This window comes from Delphinus delphis, chromosome 1 (genome assembly GCF_949987515.2).
Source record: "Delphinus delphis chromosome 1, mDelDel1.2, whole genome shotgun sequence".
Classification (NCBI taxonomy): Eukaryota; Metazoa; Chordata; class Mammalia; order Artiodactyla; family Delphinidae; genus Delphinus; species Delphinus delphis.
In genome coordinates, this window is record NC_082683.1 from 31,732,581 (window position 1) to 31,750,904 (window position 18,324).

At 55.0% G+C, this 18,324-nt stretch overlaps 1 protein-coding gene across 2 annotated transcripts; it reads right to left on the reverse strand.

Annotated features, from left to right (window-relative positions):
* Nucleotides 1–3,062: 3,062 nt before the first annotated feature.
* On the reverse strand, nt 3,063–16,836 carry HEYL (hes related family bHLH transcription factor with YRPW motif like). Of its 2 annotated transcripts, XM_060019871.1 has the most exons (5): nt 16,723–16,836; nt 9,791–9,857; nt 8,647–8,730; nt 7,332–7,413; nt 3,063–4,537 (listed from the first exon to the last, which is right to left on the reverse strand). In XM_060019871.1, exons 1-5 carry the CDS (start codon nt 16,800–16,802, stop codon nt 3,879–3,881), a joined length of 972 nt encoding a protein of 323 aa, XP_059875854.1. In that variant the 5' UTR covers nt 16,803–16,836; the 3' UTR covers nt 3,063–3,878. The 2 variants fall into 2 exon arrangements, with proteins under 2 accessions (XP_059875854.1, XP_059875848.1); XM_060019865.1 differs by lacking the exon at nt 16,723–16,836 and having other exon boundaries at nt 9,791–10,089.
* Between the last annotated feature and the right edge of the window lie 1,488 nt (nt 16,837–18,324).

An 18,324-nucleotide genomic window follows, 5' to 3' on the forward strand; every position in this document is an offset into this window, starting at 1 on the left:
AGCACTCTCTTCCCCCATGACGCCCCTAGACAGAGGCTGATACCCCTCAGCCTTCTCAACAGACCTCTCTCTCCACTCTCATCCCACCCGACTGTCACTTAGACAGAGGGTGCACCCCCTCAGGGGGACAGAGTCCTCGTCACCTCTGGCTCTGCCATGCCTGGCCTGGCACGGAGCAGACCTCTGCGAAGGTTGCCTGGGTTTGTTGCAAGCCAAATCCATGGGGGAGAGCTGGGCCAAGAGTGGAGAACAAGACCTTCTGGCAGGGACGGCCCGCCCGTTCTCAGCTGTCAGCATGCGCTCCAGAGCAAGCACGCTCGTGCTTTTCTTTGGCCGGAATCCCTTCACCATCTGCCAGGACTTCCAGGCCCCTGGCCCTGGCTCTCACTTTGCTCTCCAGCCCCCCCCTAAAGTTGGCCAGCAGGAGATTCACCCCTAGAGGAGCGTGTACCATCCAACAACAGGAGTCTAGAAGATTCCTCACCTCCCCCAGTTCATTTATTCAACAAATATATATTGAACCCTGACGTTGAGCCAGGTACCATGGCTGGCACTGGATACAGGGTGGAGTGCAAACCAGGCATGGTCCCTGGCCTCACGGAGCTTACGTGCTGGTGGGGGAGCAACCAGCAAGTAAATACACAAATGGACGTGCAATGGTCATTTCCATACGAGAACAACAACAAAAAGATAGAGGACGTTGAGATAGATTCAAGCCCAGTAGTCAGGGAAGGCCTCTCTGAGGAGGTGGCATTTATGCCAAGGCCTGAGGGCATGAAGAGCTCAGCCTGCAAAGGGCAGAGGAAGAGCATTCTGGGCAAAGGGCACAGCATGTGCAAAGTCCTGGAGGTGGGAATGAGGTTGGAATGTGGAAGAAATGAAGGAAGGCCAGGGCGGCAGAAGCACAGGGAACAAGATTGGGATTGGCAAGAAAAGAGCTGGAAGTGAGTTTGCGACCAGATGAGGAAGAGCTTGGATTTTATCCTTAGAATAATAGGGTAATAGGGTAAGGATTTTAAACCAGAGTTGATATGATACGGTTTGCGTGTTTAAAGCTCTCTCTGGTTGTGTTGAGAACTGATTGGCAAAGCAGGAAGGAAGCAAAGCGACCTTTTGGAGGGCAGTGATCTGGGGGGAAGTGATGTGGCCAGACCAGGGTGAAGGCTGTGGGATCAGAGAGAAGTAGATGGACTCCAGAGATATTTAAGAAGTAGAACCTTGCAGAGGTTTCCAGAAGAGCTAAAGAAAAAAAAAACTTTATTGAATGTCTGCGACAACCTCAGTGATGGCGTGGGAGTCGGGGGCACCAGAAAGGCTTGGGAATATAAACAAACATGAGTTCTCAACCACAGAAACCAATACACACAGTCACCTTTCCCCACACAATCTCTCAGGGAAAATGAACCTAAGAGCAACTAAGATGCTCAAAGTGCTGGGCCATTTCCACCTCATTCAATGGTGTCAACTGGTTCTTTTGGAGTTGGGTATTTGAAATATGAAAATGTGTTTCCCACCGTCCCACCATGAGTAAATGTTGGATTCTTGGGCTAGGGAGTGGTCAAACTGCAGGACTGGAAAACTGCCCTGGTATCTTGGGAGCAGTGAGCCACCACCTGCAGTGGCCAGGGAGGAGGAGAAAGTGCAGGGGAGGAGGGGGAGGGGGAGAGTGCAGGGGAGGAGGGAGAGGAGGAGAGTGCAGGGGAGGAGGGGGAGGGGGAGAGTGCAGGGGAGGAGGGGGAGGGGGAGAGTGCAGGGGAGGAGGGGGAGGGGGAGAGTGCAGGGGAGCGGGGAGGGGAGAGTGTAGGGGAGGAGGGGGAGGGGAGAGTGCAGGGGACGAGGGGGAGGGGAGAGTGCAGGGGAGGAGGGGAGGAGGGCGAGGGGAGAGTGCAGGGGAGGAGGGGGAGGGGAGAGTGCAAGGGAGGAGGGGGAGAGTGCAGGGGAGGAGGGGGAGGGGTGGGGAGCGCCGTTCTTCCCGCCCCTTGTGAAAACAGTGAAGTTGGTCTTTGCCTTCTGCCACCTCCCTTTGCCCGCCCTCCCAAATCCTGGGAGCCTGCTGACTGCCTTCCCTCGCTCGCTATTTCCCTCTATCTCTGTCTGCCTCAGGGGCACTCCTGGCCAGTTACCCACTCCCTGAAATGACACCTCCTCCCTGCTGGACACGCAGATGGGTCCAGGAGGAGAGCAATATCTGATCCAACGACCTCACACTGAGGAGTAAAAGAATGACTTTAGTTCTTTATCCCTCCTTGAGGAATTTGCCTTCTCAAAAGAGCTTTCTGGGTCATTTAAATGATCTCTGCCCTCCTACCCACTTCTCTGAAAGGGCCCTTTTTCCCCAGGGCTTTTGCAGACACTACTTTTTGGGCTCATGGAGTCTCCTCAATTCAGCCTCTGGGGAGGGTAGCTCCATCAAAGGACGAGAGTGGGAGACTCTTCCAGGGGTGACATCAGAAGCATTTAATAACCAGTGCAGAATAAGCACCATCGACTTGCCAGCTGGAGGGCCCCACGGCCTTGGGTCGGCCGGGCATTAACCAGCACGGGGTCCTGGGAGAAAAGCCATGTGGTGGGAACACTCAGGGAAAGCAGGTTTGTCAGTGAGCACAGAAGTGTTTCTACATTTTAACAACCATCTGGCAGCACTGGGCCGGCTGTGTGTTGCTTCTGGTCGGCCCCTGTCTTGTCCAGTTCCTGCTGCTCCACTGGGAAAGGTCTCTGGGCCATTAGTTCCCTCTGTTAGAGGGAAAGTGGCCTGGGCCGAAGCTGGGTAACGCCATGCATGGCCTTTGAGCAGAGCCAGCCGCGTGGAATCCCGGGTGAACAGGATCTCAGGCCCTCGACCCACTGTGTGACCTTGAAGGGCTGAGCCGCCTCTGACTGTCCTTCCTCTCGCCCCTCCTCGCAGTTATTTTCGTCCAGCCTGACAGCCCTTGGCGGTCCCAGCAGTCCGGGCCCCGTGAGTCGGATGCAAAACAGGCAGCACAAACGTCTGGTGCTGAATCCCAAGAGGATTCCTCTCGGGGCGCCATCACGTGGGAACACGGCCTCCGCACTGTGCATCTGACGGGACCACAGGCCTGGAGGACGGTGACCGTGTGGTAGGCAGGGAGCTGGGTTCTCTGTGGCTCAAGCCTGGCTCCTGTCTGGGGACGCCGTCCGAGGCCTGGTGGTGAGTACACCCTGTCACGGAGCCCAGAGACCTCCCAGCTGTGTGCAGGGAACTGCTGGTCAGCTGGAGGGTAGGTGTCGGCAGCTGGCAAGAGGGCAGGAACGGGCCCTGCTGGGCTCCCAGTCCCCAGCCTTGGCCGTGGTGGACGGCAGGTCTGTTCTGGGTTCACTGCAGTGGGCGGGAGACAGGTGGGCTGGGGCAGACAGGGTTCCCAGGAGACCTCTTTGTGGCCCCTGTGTGGTTACTGTCTCAGGAAGTGAGACAGACACTATGTTCCGACCCCTGGGGGCCTGGGAGGCTGCAGCCAGGCAGTCACTGCTCTTGGCTGGGGTCTGATCTCTAGGGGAGCAGCGTGCCTTAGGTCATTGTGCCTTTTAGGTTAAAGCGTTGTTCCCCAACCTGAGATTAATGCCTACTGCCCATGTGTCCTGGGGCAGGAGAGGGGTCTGGGTACAGCTCTTGGGGGGCTCTCCTGGGACTCATCTCTCCAGGGAAAACATGAGACCAAGCTTCTGAGATCAGAACAGCCCCAGGAGAAGCTGGGACAAGCAGTGAGGAGGGGAGAGGGGCCAAAGGAGAAGGGGGCCTCTGCTGGGTGAAGAAGACACCTTCATATATGAACCAGTCCGGAAAACAGAGCAGAAAAGGCAACGCCATCTTTAGAGCTCCTGGAAAAAGAACTCTCCTCATTCCTGGGGGCAAAGCCAGCTCAGAAAGCCCCGACTTCAGTGATTTCAGAGACCCAGGAGTGGCAGAGCACAGCTCCTGCTGGCCTCCCAGCTGCCCCCTGGGAAGACCCGGGAACAGCCACATAAGCAGGAGACCCCACAATGCCAGGAGGGGCGGGGGAAGAGGATCGCAGGAGGGGTGCCATGTGGCTGCTCCTGGCAGCCCTGCCACTGGGGGGCAGGGGCGCGGCTGGCCTCTCGGGGGGGCGGGCCCTCCGGGTAGAAGATGCCCCTCGACTGGGCAGCAAATTCCTCCGGGCTGGCAGGATGGTGCCAGTGGCTCTGCGCAAGGGACTGGTTCTGAAGGCCGGGATGGGGTAAGCCAGAGAGGAGGTGCCGGGGAGGATGGGGCCGGGCACTCTTCCTAGGATGGCGAGCTGGCTGCTCGGGGCAGATAGCCCTGGACAGCTATGGAAGAAGGACCAGGGCCAGGCAGGAAAGGCCAGGGGCCCAGCGGGCGTGGGTGAAGGTTCCATCTCGGCTGCATAGCTGTTGAGGTGGGAGAGAAGGCGAATCCGCACCGGGTCTGCACGGCTGCTGGCCCCTTCCAGGGCCCCCAGGTACCTGACGACCTCGGTAAGGCACTCCCGAAAACCGATGCTCCGGAAGTCGACTGCCAGGGCTCGAGCATCAAAGAATCCTGCAAAGTGAGGCACGATGAGGGCATGCCAGGCAGGAGACAAGCACTGAGCCTGGGGTCAGCACTGAGCTCTGGACCTGCTTTCCCCACTCACCCCCTGGGTGACCTTGGGCACGTCACCTCACCTCTCTGAGCCCCAGTCTCACCATCTTAAAGTGGGAATAATCATCCCTACTGGGGTAGAGCGAGTGGACTGTGCGGATCAAATGAGTTCACTGAACTGTGAAGCGTTATAAAATGTAAAGTGTTATCTTCATCACCATTCATGATTAACCCAAAGAAGGAAATCTGTGGCCCAGATAACTTCATTTAAATAGACACCTGCCAGATGTGAAAGCGCTGTGCACGTGGAGGTGTAGAGTTGATGGGGGCAGACGCTGGGACGTGGTGGCAGCAGCCATCAGAGCTGGGAGACTCCTTGGAGAGGAGAGCATAGGGTAGCAATGAAGCATGAGGTCTTTGGGGGCCAGCTGCTTGACCATGGACTTAACTAGCGCCCTGACTATGGACAAGTCTCAATCTCTCCATGCCTTGATTTCCTTAGCTGTGAAATGGGTATATTAACAGGCCCTGCCATGTACAGATGGGGGGGGCGAAATGAAATGGTGCACAGAAATGCTTAACAAATGAAAAGTTAGCTATCATTTATATGACTGGTTTGGCCCCCAGAAGCACTGGAGTTTGTTCCCCAGCCCAAAGGGCAGTCTAGAAAGCAGGACCCCACTCTGGTCCTCAGCTGCTGCCCTCAGGCCAGGGACCCTGTCTTTGGTTTGACTTCAGTGTGGGATGACCAGGGGGACTGCCTGCAGAAGTATTCACATTCTCACAGCTTCTCCACACCTGCCCGTCTCTCGACCACCTTCTGGGCAAAGACAGAACAGCCCCAGTGAGCACTGGCTTCATGATCATGGTAGCAAATATCGGGTCCCTGGTTCACGGCTGAGGTCCCCACAGAGGAACAGCTTGGCAGGAGATGATGTTTGGAGCCAGGCCTCCTAGGCGGTGAGACCTGGCTCTGCTGTCTACTTAGTTGTGCAACTTTGAGCAAATCCCATCACCTTTCTCTGTTCACTGTTCTTTTTTCACTGACATTTGCTGAGTTCTTCCTAAGCACTTAATTTGCATTAGCTAATTTAAATCTCATAAAAACCTATCATTATAACCATTATGGGGAAGTGAATCCCCATAAGAATCCTCCTGCCAATGCAGGGGACATGGGTTTGAGCCCTGGTCCAGGAAGATCCCACATGCCACAGAGCAACTAAGCCCATGCACCACAACTACTGAGCCTGCGCTCTAGAGCCCGCGAGCCACAACTACTGAGCCCGCGTGCCACAACTACTGAAGCCCGCATGCCTAGAGCCTGTGCTCCACAGTAAGAGAAGCCACTGCAATGAGAAGCCCGCGCACCGCAACGAAGAGCAGTTCCCGCTCTCCGCAGCTAGAGAAAGCCCGTGCGCAGCAACGAAGACCCAACGCAGCCATAAATAAATAAATTTGTATTTAAAAAACCCCTAGCATTATTCTCATTTTAGAGATAAGGAAACTGAGGAATAAAGAGCTTAAATCATTTGTCCAAGGTCCTAAAGCTAGTAAGTAGTAAACTCAGTGTTCACATACAAAGCCAGGGCTCCATGCCAATTCTCTGTCTTCCCATCAGCCCTTAGCCAGAAAACAGTGAGGATAGCAACACCCACCCTCGAGGTTCTTGTGAGAATCAAATGAGATAATGTTAGAGAAAGCATTTGGAAAACTATAAAATGCTGCCCAAATATTAGTCACTAGTTTTCTTTTAATTGGATAAATACAAATGTGGCTTGAAATTCCTCCCCCACTGGTTGATTAGAGACAGTTTCCACCGTTGGCTGTGCATTCCTTTGGCACAAGTTCTCCAAGTGACCACCTGCAGCAGGATCATCGGGCGTGTTTGCTAAACTGGCAGATTCCTAAACTCCAATCCAGACTTACTGCCTCGGGATCTCTGGGCTGTGACCCACGACGCTGTCAGCCCCTACATGACACTGCTGCCCGCCGAGGCTTGAGAGGCACCAGGCTGGGCTGCTTAACATGCAACCATCCCCTTGAGGGGGTAGCAAGTGAAGGCTTCAAGACTTAAGGCTTTGGAGCCAAGGTCAGTGGAGCTTTCAAGGTTTCCCAATGGTGAAATTACCGAAACACACAGAGCGGCTTCAGGCACACAGAATTTCCATCTGTCCAGAAGTCTTTTAAAAGCCACAATTCCGTGACTTTTTTGTAGTGGACTAGCTCAAAATAACAGAATGCGTTAACATTCGCATCCTACTAAAATCCCACGACTGATGTTCAGCGGTGAGCGTGACATATCCCCCCAGCACTGCCAAGGACACAAGAGCTCAGAAGCCTAGACCGGTGGGTTGGCACACTAGCCAAGTGCTGTGGCTAAAAATCTCAGGCGTGTGTCTCCCACTGGGATCACAGTGAGAATAAGCTCATTCAGGCTGATGCTTAACGAGGCCCTGGGGGCAGGGGGATCAGTAATCTGTTGTAGAAGAGCTCCTCCAAGGTTCAAGGCTGGAAGGAGTGGAGTTGAGGAAAGGGCTAGGACACATGGAGACAATAAAAGCCGAGAGGGCAATGCCAAAAGAAGAAAGACAAGCTTTGCGAACGTTCCACCTGGATCTGCTTCAGCCCCTCTGTGAACTGTGAGCTCCATGAGGTCAGGGACCACATCTACTTTGCTCACCGAAGTATCCCCAGGGCCCAGCCCCCAAATATTGGCTGCAGGAATGGTTCCAGGAAAGTAGAGCATCAGTACCTGTCCCGCCAGTGGCGTGGAGCATTTTCAAGTGATCTACCGTCATCTGCAGGACCTCGGCTTTCTCCAGCTTGGAGGAGCCCTGTGTGTACAGAAGACAGAAGAGTGGCGGCCTTCAGCTGACCTCTGTCGCCCTCCTCCCCAGCATGGCGTCATCAGCACTCACGACCTCAGTTTTCTCCTCCTCCCCCCACTCCACCACTGCCTGTGATCGGGCTTCTGCTTTAGCCAAGCCCACCAAATCTAACCCATTCTCTTCAGTTCTCATTTTAGCCCACCTGTCCACCACACTGCTGACCATCCTTCCTGAAAGCCCCCCTCCCCTGCTTTCTTGCTCTAACTGTCTCTTAAAACGGTGGTGTTCCCAGTGGGTGATGGCTCACTTTTTTCTCGCTCTCCTCGGAGGGTCCCCTCTACCTCCATGGCTTCAGGCACCATCACCAGAATGTCACTCCTGCATCCTCACCTGCCTCCTAGACCAGCTTTACCGGGAATCCAACTGCACACTCGCCACACACACCCAAGATCGGGCTCACTGTCTTATTCCAAAGCATCTGTTCTTCCTCCATTCTCTCTCTTGAGGAGTGTTTCCGAAGCCTCCAGCATCACCTGGTCTCCCAGATGAAACCTGAGGGTCGGACTCTCCATGTGAGTCCCTTGAAGGTAGGTACCAGGTCTAGTTCATGGCTGGACTTGTGAAGGTTTTAGTGAATGTCTGTGGAATGACTGACTTGTTCTCCCCAGCAGAAAGGAAGACACAGGACCTATGACCATGCCTTGGCGCACACGGTGAGAATCTTTGAGGCTGTCTGACTGATTCAACTGTCTGACTCTCCACTGGAGTCCCTCCACCCCAGCATGTTCAATGACAGGGACTTCACTCCCCAAGTGGCCTGTTCTACTTTCAGATAGTTCTGGAAATGTCAGTAGTGCAGAGGGATAGGGCACTTTAGGATCACACAGTCTGTGTCCAGTTCCGCTCTGCTACTTACTAGCTGTGTGATCTGGTATAAGTTACTTCACCTCTCTGTGCTTCAGTTTCCTTACCTGTGCAATGTGCATAATAATCCCTACCCTTCAGGATCGTTCTGAGCATTCAGTGCAACCAGATGATGGACATAAAGCCACAACCCCTGAGACACCTCAGTAAATATGAATTTCCATCCCCCTTATTCTTGGCCATCAACAGATATCAGTAAGTGATATCACAGCACTTCAGGCAGCTGCCACCAATCGATAAGAGATGCCGTGAGAAGTGAACCTTATCTGCCACCCGCACAGCATTTCCTCTAGCACATTCAGCAATGTCACATACCTGCTTCTCAAAGGCAGTGGGGACCAAGCGCCGCAGTTCAGAAAGGCTGCTGTTGATGCGGTCCCGGCGCCGTTTCTCTATGATCTAAAAAACAATGATGAAACAAACAAACAAACAAAAACCAAGTAGGCACTTCATCACAGTTTCCAACACACCTCGACAGGCACTGACTCATATGTTCCGTCACAATATTTCTGTCAGGGAGATAAATCCATTCTTATATTATGGAAGAGGAAAACGAGGCTCAGAGAGGGGCAGAATTTGCTTAAGGTCACACAGCAAGGAAGTGCAAGGCTGGGACTAGAACTCAGATCTCTTGTCTTGATCTAAGGGGTGGTATCCAAAACGTTTAACCACTGATACAGCAGGGCACCAACCAATTAGAACAGGAACACCAGCCACAGCACTGCAGCAGGTCCTGGAGGCCCCTCCTGGGCCAGGGAGACCCCTTGAGGTGCTGGGTCATGAGGTCTGAGGAGTCCCAGGCATTGCTCTCTCCAGCTGGGAAGGCCTTTCATTCCCACAAGCTCACTCTCATCTCACAATACTGGCAGCGGAATACTGATAGCAGGACAGAAATGACAACACCCATTTTACCGATAAAGAGAACGAGGGCTGGGGTGGGTGTGGCTGCTTAAGGTCTTTTGGTTAGTGAGTGGCAGGGCTGGTCTCTGCCACATTCCGGTCTCTGGACTCCCAGGGCAGAAGCACAGGTGCATCCTGGGGGAAAAGTAGGGCCAAGAGCAAGGACGGGCTCTTCCTTCTTCTGTCCCCCTTCCCTACCCCTCAGCACACTAAGAGGGAAGGAAAGTTCTGAGCTCAGAGAGAAGCAGGGGGAGGCTGGGATAAATGATAGTGGCTAATTGTGCGTCAGGTTCTGTTCTGAGTGCATTACATTAGTTCATTTCAAAACAACCCTTTGAGGTAGGTACCATCATTATTTCAGTTACACAGATGAAAAAACGAGGCACACAGAGATTAAGTGGCTTGCACAAAGTCACCCAGCTAGCTACTGGCAAAGCTGGGACTTGAACCCAGGCAGGGTCACTTCCCGGTGGTGTTTCTGACCAGGGTTCTCTGCGCCAGGCCCCTGGGAACTCAGGGCAAACATTTGTCGGACGGCTCTGCTGAGATACACACTCACCCCTCTGCGTTTCTTCCTGGCTTGCATTTGTGAAGGGCTGGGGGTGGACAGCGGCCGGGCCATCTGGCTGGAGAGGAAAAGAAAGACTGATTTTTCAGAGGACCGTCTCCCTGGCCTGGGCTGACCTCGGAGGCCGGCTGTGGGCGGGCACAGACCCCTCCCAGGCGGCCGAGGTCTCCCAGGCCGGGAAGAGGCGCAGGGCAGGCGTGGGTGGGGACGCCTTCTCTCCCCTTCTCCCCGGGGGCTCATTTCTCCCCGGGCCAAGTCCTCCCCTGCACAGAGCTTCCTGCCCCAGAGTCGCCGGCGGCTGGGGCCATGGATGGGGGGGCTTGGCTCTCGCCCCGACCTGACCCTCTCGGCCTTGCCTCCGGCCCCTCGCCCCTCGCCCTCGCTGCTGCCGCGGCCGTCGGGGGAACCGCAGCCCGGCCGCCCCGCTCCTGCAACCCGATCCCCCGGGCGGGGCGGGCTAGGGCACGGGCGGCGGCGGCGGGGCCGGGCCTGCGGGTTAGGTTTCAGAGGGAGCCGCTGGGAACGAGCGTGGAAAGAACAGATGCCGCCGCTTCCCACGGGCCGGGCGCGCCGGTCGCCCGCCCTCCACCCGGCCTGCAGCTGCCGCCTCCTCCCACGCTGCGCGGCCCGGGCGAGGGGGAGGCGACATCTGGGTCACAGGGCCCTCTCGGACTCTCGGGACGTGGCCCCAGCCTCCCCAGAAGGCTCCAGCCCGCATCGTGTCAGGCCTCTGGTCCCGGGCTTGGCTGAAGGATGTACGTTTGCCGGCAACCCAGGAGTTACCATCACCGGGAGGAGGCTCAGCCCTCTGGGGCTTTTCCTGCCCAGACTGACCGAATCCTCCTCAGCCCAACTGCTCACCCTCTTCATGGTTCCCACTTCAGAGGCTCTCTTGGAGTGAAGGAGATTCTCTGGGTTGCACTTAGGATCATTCACTTGGCCAACACGCCAGAGGCCCCACTCAGACCTAGGGCTGGACTGGATGCCCTCAGCCAGGCCCCAGCCCTCCAGAGCCCAGCTCCCACTGGAGACATCACAGCCACAAATAACTTTAGACAAGGTGACTCCCCTGCTATTTCAGAACGCGAAATGCCACCCATCTGAACAGGAACCCAAGAGCTTGCCTCCACCTCTCCTCTTCTGCCTAGGTTCCCATCTCAGCGAAGGCACCCATATCCCACTTCTGCAAGGTGGACACCCGGCCACCATCTTTGATTCCTCCTCTGTCCTCACCTACCCCATCAAAACCTGCCCATTCCATGTCTAAAATACATCTCACACCTGTCCCCCTTATCTCCACTGCCGATGTCGGGACCAAGCCTCCATCATCTTTCTAGACTGCAGGAGACTATTACACCCACTACTTCCTACAAGCGGGCAGAGTGATCATCTAAATGCAAATCTGATCGTGTCACTCTCTTACAGGGCCTTCTCAATGCTTTTAGGACCAAGGCTACCATCTTCCAGGTAGTCCCGCAGGCCCCTGTCACCTCCTAGACTCAATTCTCTTTTGCTGTGTGTGCTCCAGCCTGTGAATGCACTGACTCCTTCCTGTGGTGGCACATACTGCTCCCCTAGCACAGAACTCTCTGGTCCACTCCCTCGCCCCACCCCCAAGCCCCAGCCCCTTTGCCTAGTAACTTCTACCACCTTTCAGATCTCAACTCAAATGTCATCACCCCTCCCACTTGATACCCCCTGCTTTACGCTATCCTAGCATCCTGCATTCGTAGCATTTGTACCCATTTGTTGGGTACAAATCATATTTACATGATTATTTGATTAATGTCTAACTCTCCATCAAGTCTGTAAGTTCCATGAGGCCATGAACCATATCTGTCTCATTCACAGCTGTACCCAGTACTCAGCAAGTGACATGACAGAGCTCGTGGTTGAGCTCCTCCTCCTGCCCTCATCTTTGGCATCACCGGAGAACACAGAGGTGAGACCATAAAGTCTATGTCTTGGGACTTCCCTGGCGGTCCAGTGGTAAAGAATCCGCTTTCCAATGCAGGGGATGCGGGTTCGATCCCTGGTCGGGGAACTAAGATCCCACATGCCTCGGGGCAACTAAGCCTGCGCGCCACAACTACTGAGCTTGTGCGCCTCAACGAGAGAGCCCACGCGCTGCAAACTACAGAGCCCACGCACCCTGGAGCCCGCACTACACAACTAGAGAGAGAAAAACCCGCATGCCACAGCTAAAGAGAAGCCCGTGTGCTGCAACGGAAGACCCCGCAGGCCTCAACCAAGATCCCGTGTGCCTCAACTAAGACCTGACGCAGCCAAATAAATAAACAAATATTAAAAAAAAAAAATCTATGTCTGAGACCTTTGTGGAATGGGGGCATGTGTGGCTCACTGGGAGGGTCCCAGCCCACGTGACGACCCTCTTGGCACTAGAGGTTGGATCATTTTCATCAACTGCTCAAAGAGATAAGGTTGCATGGGAGACCAGATCAACATTTGTCAAACCTACTGCTATGTCCCTGGCTTCATCTAGCTACATCTGGAAAAGGATATCTCCATCCAAACATCTGGACAAGAATGTAAGAGGCCTATGAAAGCTCGTGGGAGGGATGGGTCAGCAAGCCTGATCCAGGGCTCAGGTGGCCAGATCCTGAGATCTGTAGGGCAGCTTGTTTACAAAGCTTCAGTATGGACAAGCCACAAGGGCCAAGGTCTACTAAGAAACACGGCCTTTGTCCCCGCAGCTTGGATAAGGTGTCTCCTGGGGTATTGGGTTACCACTGCTCACGTCACTGCCTCTCAGCCTGATTCCTCCTCAGGGACCATCTGTTGGAGGCTGACACACCCCTTTCAGAGCATGGCAGCTCAGCCACCCTTTTTCCACTCTCCTGGGTCTCTGCGGTGTTATCCCTCTCCCCCCACTCCCGTATCCCACAGGCAAACCTCACTTCACAGCTTTCTCGGCATCCCTACATATACTTCCCTCCTTTGAGGGGAAGCCCCACTTTACAGATGAGGATGCTGGGCACTGGGGAGGTAAGGCAGCTTGCCCAGCCTACGCAGCTGCTGAGGAGCAAAGCCAGCATGGGAATCCACATCTTCTGGCTTCAAAATCAACATTGTTTTCCCTCCTGATTCCTATTTCCTGTCTGTCTGAATAGCCCTCCAGTCCCCTTAGCCTTAAAGCTCCCAAGAGCTCAGCCAGAGCTAGCTCTCTTCCAGGCTGGGATCTGGCCCTGACATTGGGAGAGGGTGTGAGAGATTCTTGTCTGAGAGTCTGAAAATAAGGCAGATTTTCATGGACCCAGAGAAGATATGTTGACCCCCGAGATCTGCTCCGTGGGCCTCAAGGGGTCCCTAGCCAGGATTCTGGGGTGGCCTCTTGGGGGAGGGGCAGCTTTCCAGGTGGTCTGGCTGCTGGTCCTGACTGCCCTCAGCGCTCACCCTCACTTCCTTTTTGGGAACTCCGCCGAGGGGCCCTTGCAGGTGACCCCGCTCATTTTCCATCAGCCAAAGGCAGAATCACGATGTCTCCAATGAAGGGCTCTCAGAGAGCACTGAGCCTACTTGTAAAAGGAGGAAACTCAGAGAGGGGAAGCGATCTGCTCCAGGCCACACAGCAAATCGGAGGAAATTCCAGAACTGGAGCCAAATCTACTGGCTTTTCACCCAGTGCTCCCCATACAGTCATCGTCCCCCCATGTACATTTCATAGCCAGTACTTTTTGTTCTAGAGAGCACTTCCATGTTCACTTGTCTCATTTATCATACAATGAGTTAAGTATATTATTGGGCCATTTCACACTTAGGAAGAATAATCACTTGATAGCTGGAGTGACAGAGACACAAAGTCCAGTCTTCAGATGTCCAGGCTTTTCATTAGACCATGCTGCCTCACGGACGTGGCACTCTCCAACTGAACGGCGACCCCTTAGAGAGCAGCTTTCGTTGGAAGTTGCCTTGTGCCAAAGCAGGGAGCTGTGTGCCTTAAGTCCATTACCTCATCAAAGCCTCCCCCTATGAGGTAAGGTATTAGCATCCCCATTTTGTAAAGGAGAAAATTAGAATTCAGAAAAGGGTAGTCACTTACCCAAGTTAATGGTGGTGAGACTTCAAAGGCCACCATGTGCCTTAAATGACCCACAGACCCTGACCCAGTGCCTGACGTGGCAGGTGCTCATTAAATTTTTGCAGAGGGAGGGGGGAGACTATTCTCAGTTTGGACCCACATGTGTCAGGGGGCTGTGCTCAGATAGGAGCTCTAAGGGTGATTCCCATATATGGGGCAGGACACTGCCACCAGGCAGATGCCTACAGTGGCAATGGAACACAACCTGCTCTTTACTCTTACGGGGGGTGGGGGCAGATTTGCACCCTGCCTCTGACCCTGGGGAGGCTGGCTGCTCCAGTCCCCTGGCCCTTGCCAATGTTCATCTGGCTTTCTTTGTTCATGAAGCTCTTCTTCTCTGAGAGTTCCCTGAGGGCAGAGGCTGAGCAGGATACATCTGGGCCCCCCACGCCCAGCCCAGGGTCTGGGCCACAGCAGGCATCGTTCAGCGCTCCCTGAATTGAAGCATTGATGTCTGCTGGGGGGAGGGCCCTTTGGTGAGTGCTACAAAGAGGGGTCTATAAGTCGGCCTCTGCCAGATGTCCAACTGTTTCTCTCCTCTGGGGGGGGGTCTGCTCGCCTAAGAATCTAGACAGTCTAAAAAAATGGGCTCTAGTTGAAAGGACAAAATGTATAGGAAAAAAACTGCCTACTGATCCTTTATGCCATAGTCCAAATGCCACAGTCTAAATGCCACCACCTTCAGGAAGCTCTCCCTGCACTTTTTTTTTTTTTTTTTTTTTGCGGTACGTGGGCCTCTCACTGCTGTGGCCTCTCCGGTTGCGGAGCACAGGCTCCGGACGCGCAGGGTCAGCGGCCATGGCTCACGGGCCCAGCCGCTCCACGGCATGTGGGATCTTCCCGGACCGGGGCATGAAACCATGTCCCCTGCATCGGCAGGCGGACTCTCAACCACTGCGCCACCAGGGAAGCCCTCCCTGCACTTTTGGTTGTGAGTGACCTCTCCCTGCTCAGGTGCCCTCACAGCCCACAGTCTGTCTCTCTTTCCATCTTCCATCCTGTCCATGGACTTTGTGTGACCTGGCAGGTCACTGACCAGGCTGCAAATTCTTGGAGGACAGAAGGCAGCTCCAATCAGTGCAGCTCTCTGACACCCATTTCATGCCTCTGATTCATGAAGACCCAATGACACTGAGCTTGAGACACCTCCCCGCCAACCCCCCACCCCATGGTGCTGGGCCCTTCCCCTGCTCCTAGCAGGCACAGACTCAGAGAATTGATTCTCTAAAGAGCAGTTTCTGCTAAACAATTTTAAAAGGCTATTAAGTTGCATAGGGAATGCTATTATATACCCCAAAACCTCATGGACAGGAAATTACCTCCTATTAGAAGCTAGAAAGAACTGGAAGCTGGGGGCGCTTTACTGGGACTTGTGACTGAGGCAGGACCCCCTGGTCTCAGAAAACTGGATATCACTGAAAGTATGAAATACTCTCAGAAACATCCCTAAGAATGAACTGAATCCCCCTTTCAAATCTATTCTAGAGAGTCAGGTTTGGATGAGCTAGGAGGGACCAGATAGGCTTCCTTTTCCCACTCCCTGTTCTCCTTTATTTTACTGATGAGAAAACAGGCTCACAAAGGGAAAGCAATGCCCCAAGGTCACACGGTAACTTGGTGGCAGATTTGGGGCTGGGACCCAAGTCTGCAGACTCCCAGTCAGTCCTTGCTCTCTTTCAGGGTTCTGAGTATCACATATTGGGTGCCTGATACTACTTAAGCATTTGCTACGTGCTGGGCTCTGTGTGAAGCCCTTGACATAGGTTATCTCATCTGATTTTCCTAATTATCCTATGAGGTCAGTTCTATTATTTATACCCATTTTTCAGACGAAGAAACCGAAGCTTAGACTGGTCACAGAACTGGGACGTAACAGAACTTATACAAGTTCAGTTTGTTCTACAGGTTTGAAGCAGGGTCAGAAAACGTACCAAGAGTTAAAAGATATTGACAGCAGACTGGTGCAGTAGAAAGAGCACTGGAATCAGAGTCTAGGCCCTTGCAAGGACCATGGGCAAGTCAGCGATTATTTTCTTCAATACTAAAACCTTAATTCCAAAGATTTTCTTCCCCTGGAAGTTTTGTGTGTGTGTGTGTGTGTGTGTGTGTGTGTTTACTATATGAAAAGTGTACCCCAGCTAGGGTAAAATTAAGAAAGTATGGTTACTCTGCATAGTCACTGCAGAGTAGTGACTACTCTACTTCAGGACCAGGGGGTGTGATACCAACAGTCCATGAGGGTTTCCTAAGATCTTCAGGGAAAAGCCCTCCCTGGTAGCGCAGTGGTTAAGAATCCACCTGGCAACTCAGGGGACAGGGGCTCGAGCCCCGGTCCAGGAAGATCCCACATGCTGAGGAGCAACTAAGCCCGTTCGCCACAACTCCTGAGCCCACGTGTCACAACTACTGAAGCCCGCGCGCCTAGAAACCCATGCTCCATAACAAAGAGAAGCCACCGCAATGAGAAGTCCGCGCACCGCAACGAAGAGTAGCCCCCGCGCAGCAACAAAGGCCCAACGCAGCCAAAAATAAATTAAATAAAAATAAATTAAAAAAAAAAAAAGTCCTCGCCAGTAGCCTCACTTGGACAGAAAGAGATCTCCAACCGGACCTCAGACCCCGAGCTGAACTCTCCCTCCGTCCCAGCATCTCGAGCCCTAAACGGCCGAGAGCGCACAGGATGCCGGGCACTCGTGCGCGTAACGGTGGCGCCACACCTGCGTCTACCCGGGTCGCTCCAGGACTGGCTCCGCGCTCGCCGGCCCGTCGGCTTGCTCCCCAGCCTGCTCGCCCCGGCGCGCCCAGCGCCCCCAGCCAGCCTTACCTCAGCTCGCCCTCGTGGCCCACGTCGATGGGTCCGTCGGACTCGCTGTCGGAGCCGCTCGGCTCCCGGGGCCGCTTCATCGTGAGCGCGGGCTGCGTGGGTCCCCGGCCGGCGGCGCGGGCGGCGAGCCGGGAAGTCGGGCCCCGCCCCGGCCCCGCCCCGGGGGCGCAGCCACCGCCCTTTCCCAGGGCCCTTTCCTGCGTCGCAGCCGCAGCCCCGGGCGCCCCCTCGCCCCCTCCGTGACGCGCTGGCCGAGCCGTGGGAAGGCCCCGGGAGGTCGCCGCCCCGCCGACGGCTGGGAGGTCCGGCTCCGCTCCCTCGGCCGCCGCGCGCTGGGTGGCCTTGGGCAGGTGCCCTTGGAGGCCCCTGGGGAAGCCAAGGGGTCCCCGTCTGTCCCTGGTTCGCCCCCGGGGCGCTGTCGGCCTGTGGAGGCGCCGCTCCGCTATGCCCCAGCCTCTTTAGAGGTCCCCTCGCCGGCTCCTGCCTCCTGGGGTTCTGGGGGCGGCAGACACATCGGTTTGGGGAGGTCAGTGGAGTGGCTGTGGGCTGACCCTCGGCCAGAATTCTCTGGCAGCTTCTCCCAAAGGGGTCCAGAGCAAGTAGAATGTGGGTGAGGGGGCCATCCCCAAAAGGGATGGCCGACGTTGTGGCTGCACCACCTGCGCAGGACCAGCTCTGGCCAAGGTGCCTGAAGACCTGTCTTGATCGTGGGTGTCCCCGGGAATTAGTTCCCAGTTCACCAGAGGCAGAGCTGTCCTGGGAGGCCAAGAGTGCCTGGAGAGGGCCCATTCCTGAAGCTGTTGCGGGGCCTCAAAAGGGGGTGGGTGGCACTCTCCAGCCTCCCTTCCTGGGACCCTCCTCCCCCCTACAACAGACCAAACTGTTCACTGGGTAGGGGCTCCGACTGCCCTGCCCCTAGGGAGGGAGACTCAAGGAAGATTCTGAGATTCACCTGCGATCCTCATGGGCCAGTGCCTCAGGGAGACCCCCCAAAGCTCAGAAGGAAATGGAACGGGGGCATCCTGGAAGGTGGACTTCATGAGCTGGGAGGAGGAGATGGGAAGGTGGTCTCCATGTGGTGGGTCGGAGATGAAGTCTTTCCCTTTGACTCACCCCCCAGGACACAGAGGAAGCCATCTCCTCATTTGGGAGAGTGGGGTTAGTCATCTAACTGCACTTCCACTCCCACTGTAAGACCTGACTGGGGACACTTGCTTATGGTGGTGGGACAGAACAATCCCGTGCCCCCTTCCACACGTGTCCACAGACACTACCACGTGGCCAAGTCTATGGACACGTAGGTATAGACATGCACGGGTACACAGCTGGCATGAGCAGTCAGAACCTGCAGCTTGGACTTCCTCCGGAGGCCCTGGTGTTCACCCCAGCCATACCTATGGACTCTCTTTTTCCAGATGCCCTCAGCACTCACATAACTTCCATGGACAGGTACCAGTGGAGTGGAAACCTCAACCAACACAGAAGTTGTGCAGTCCGTGCACTCTGCATTCCCTGGAAAGGCAGAAATCAGCCATGTTGCCCAGAGATCTGCCCTGCGTGTGACTGAGGTCACAGGGACTGGCAGTGGAGCAGATTTGCAGG

Coding starts and splice junctions, on each gene's coding strand:
- HEYL (XM_060019865.1), bottom strand. CDS start 10,039: ATGAGCCCCCGGGGAGAAGGGGAGAGAAGGCGTCCCCACCCACGCCTG. Junction 8,731..9,790: donor CCAGGAAGAAACGCAGAGGG/GTGAGTGTGTAT, acceptor ATTGTTTTTTAG/ATCATAGAGAAACGGCGCCG. Junction 4,538..7,331: donor CCACGCCACTGGCGGGACAG/GTACTGATGCTC, acceptor CTCACTTTGCAG/GATTCTTTGATGCTCGAGCC.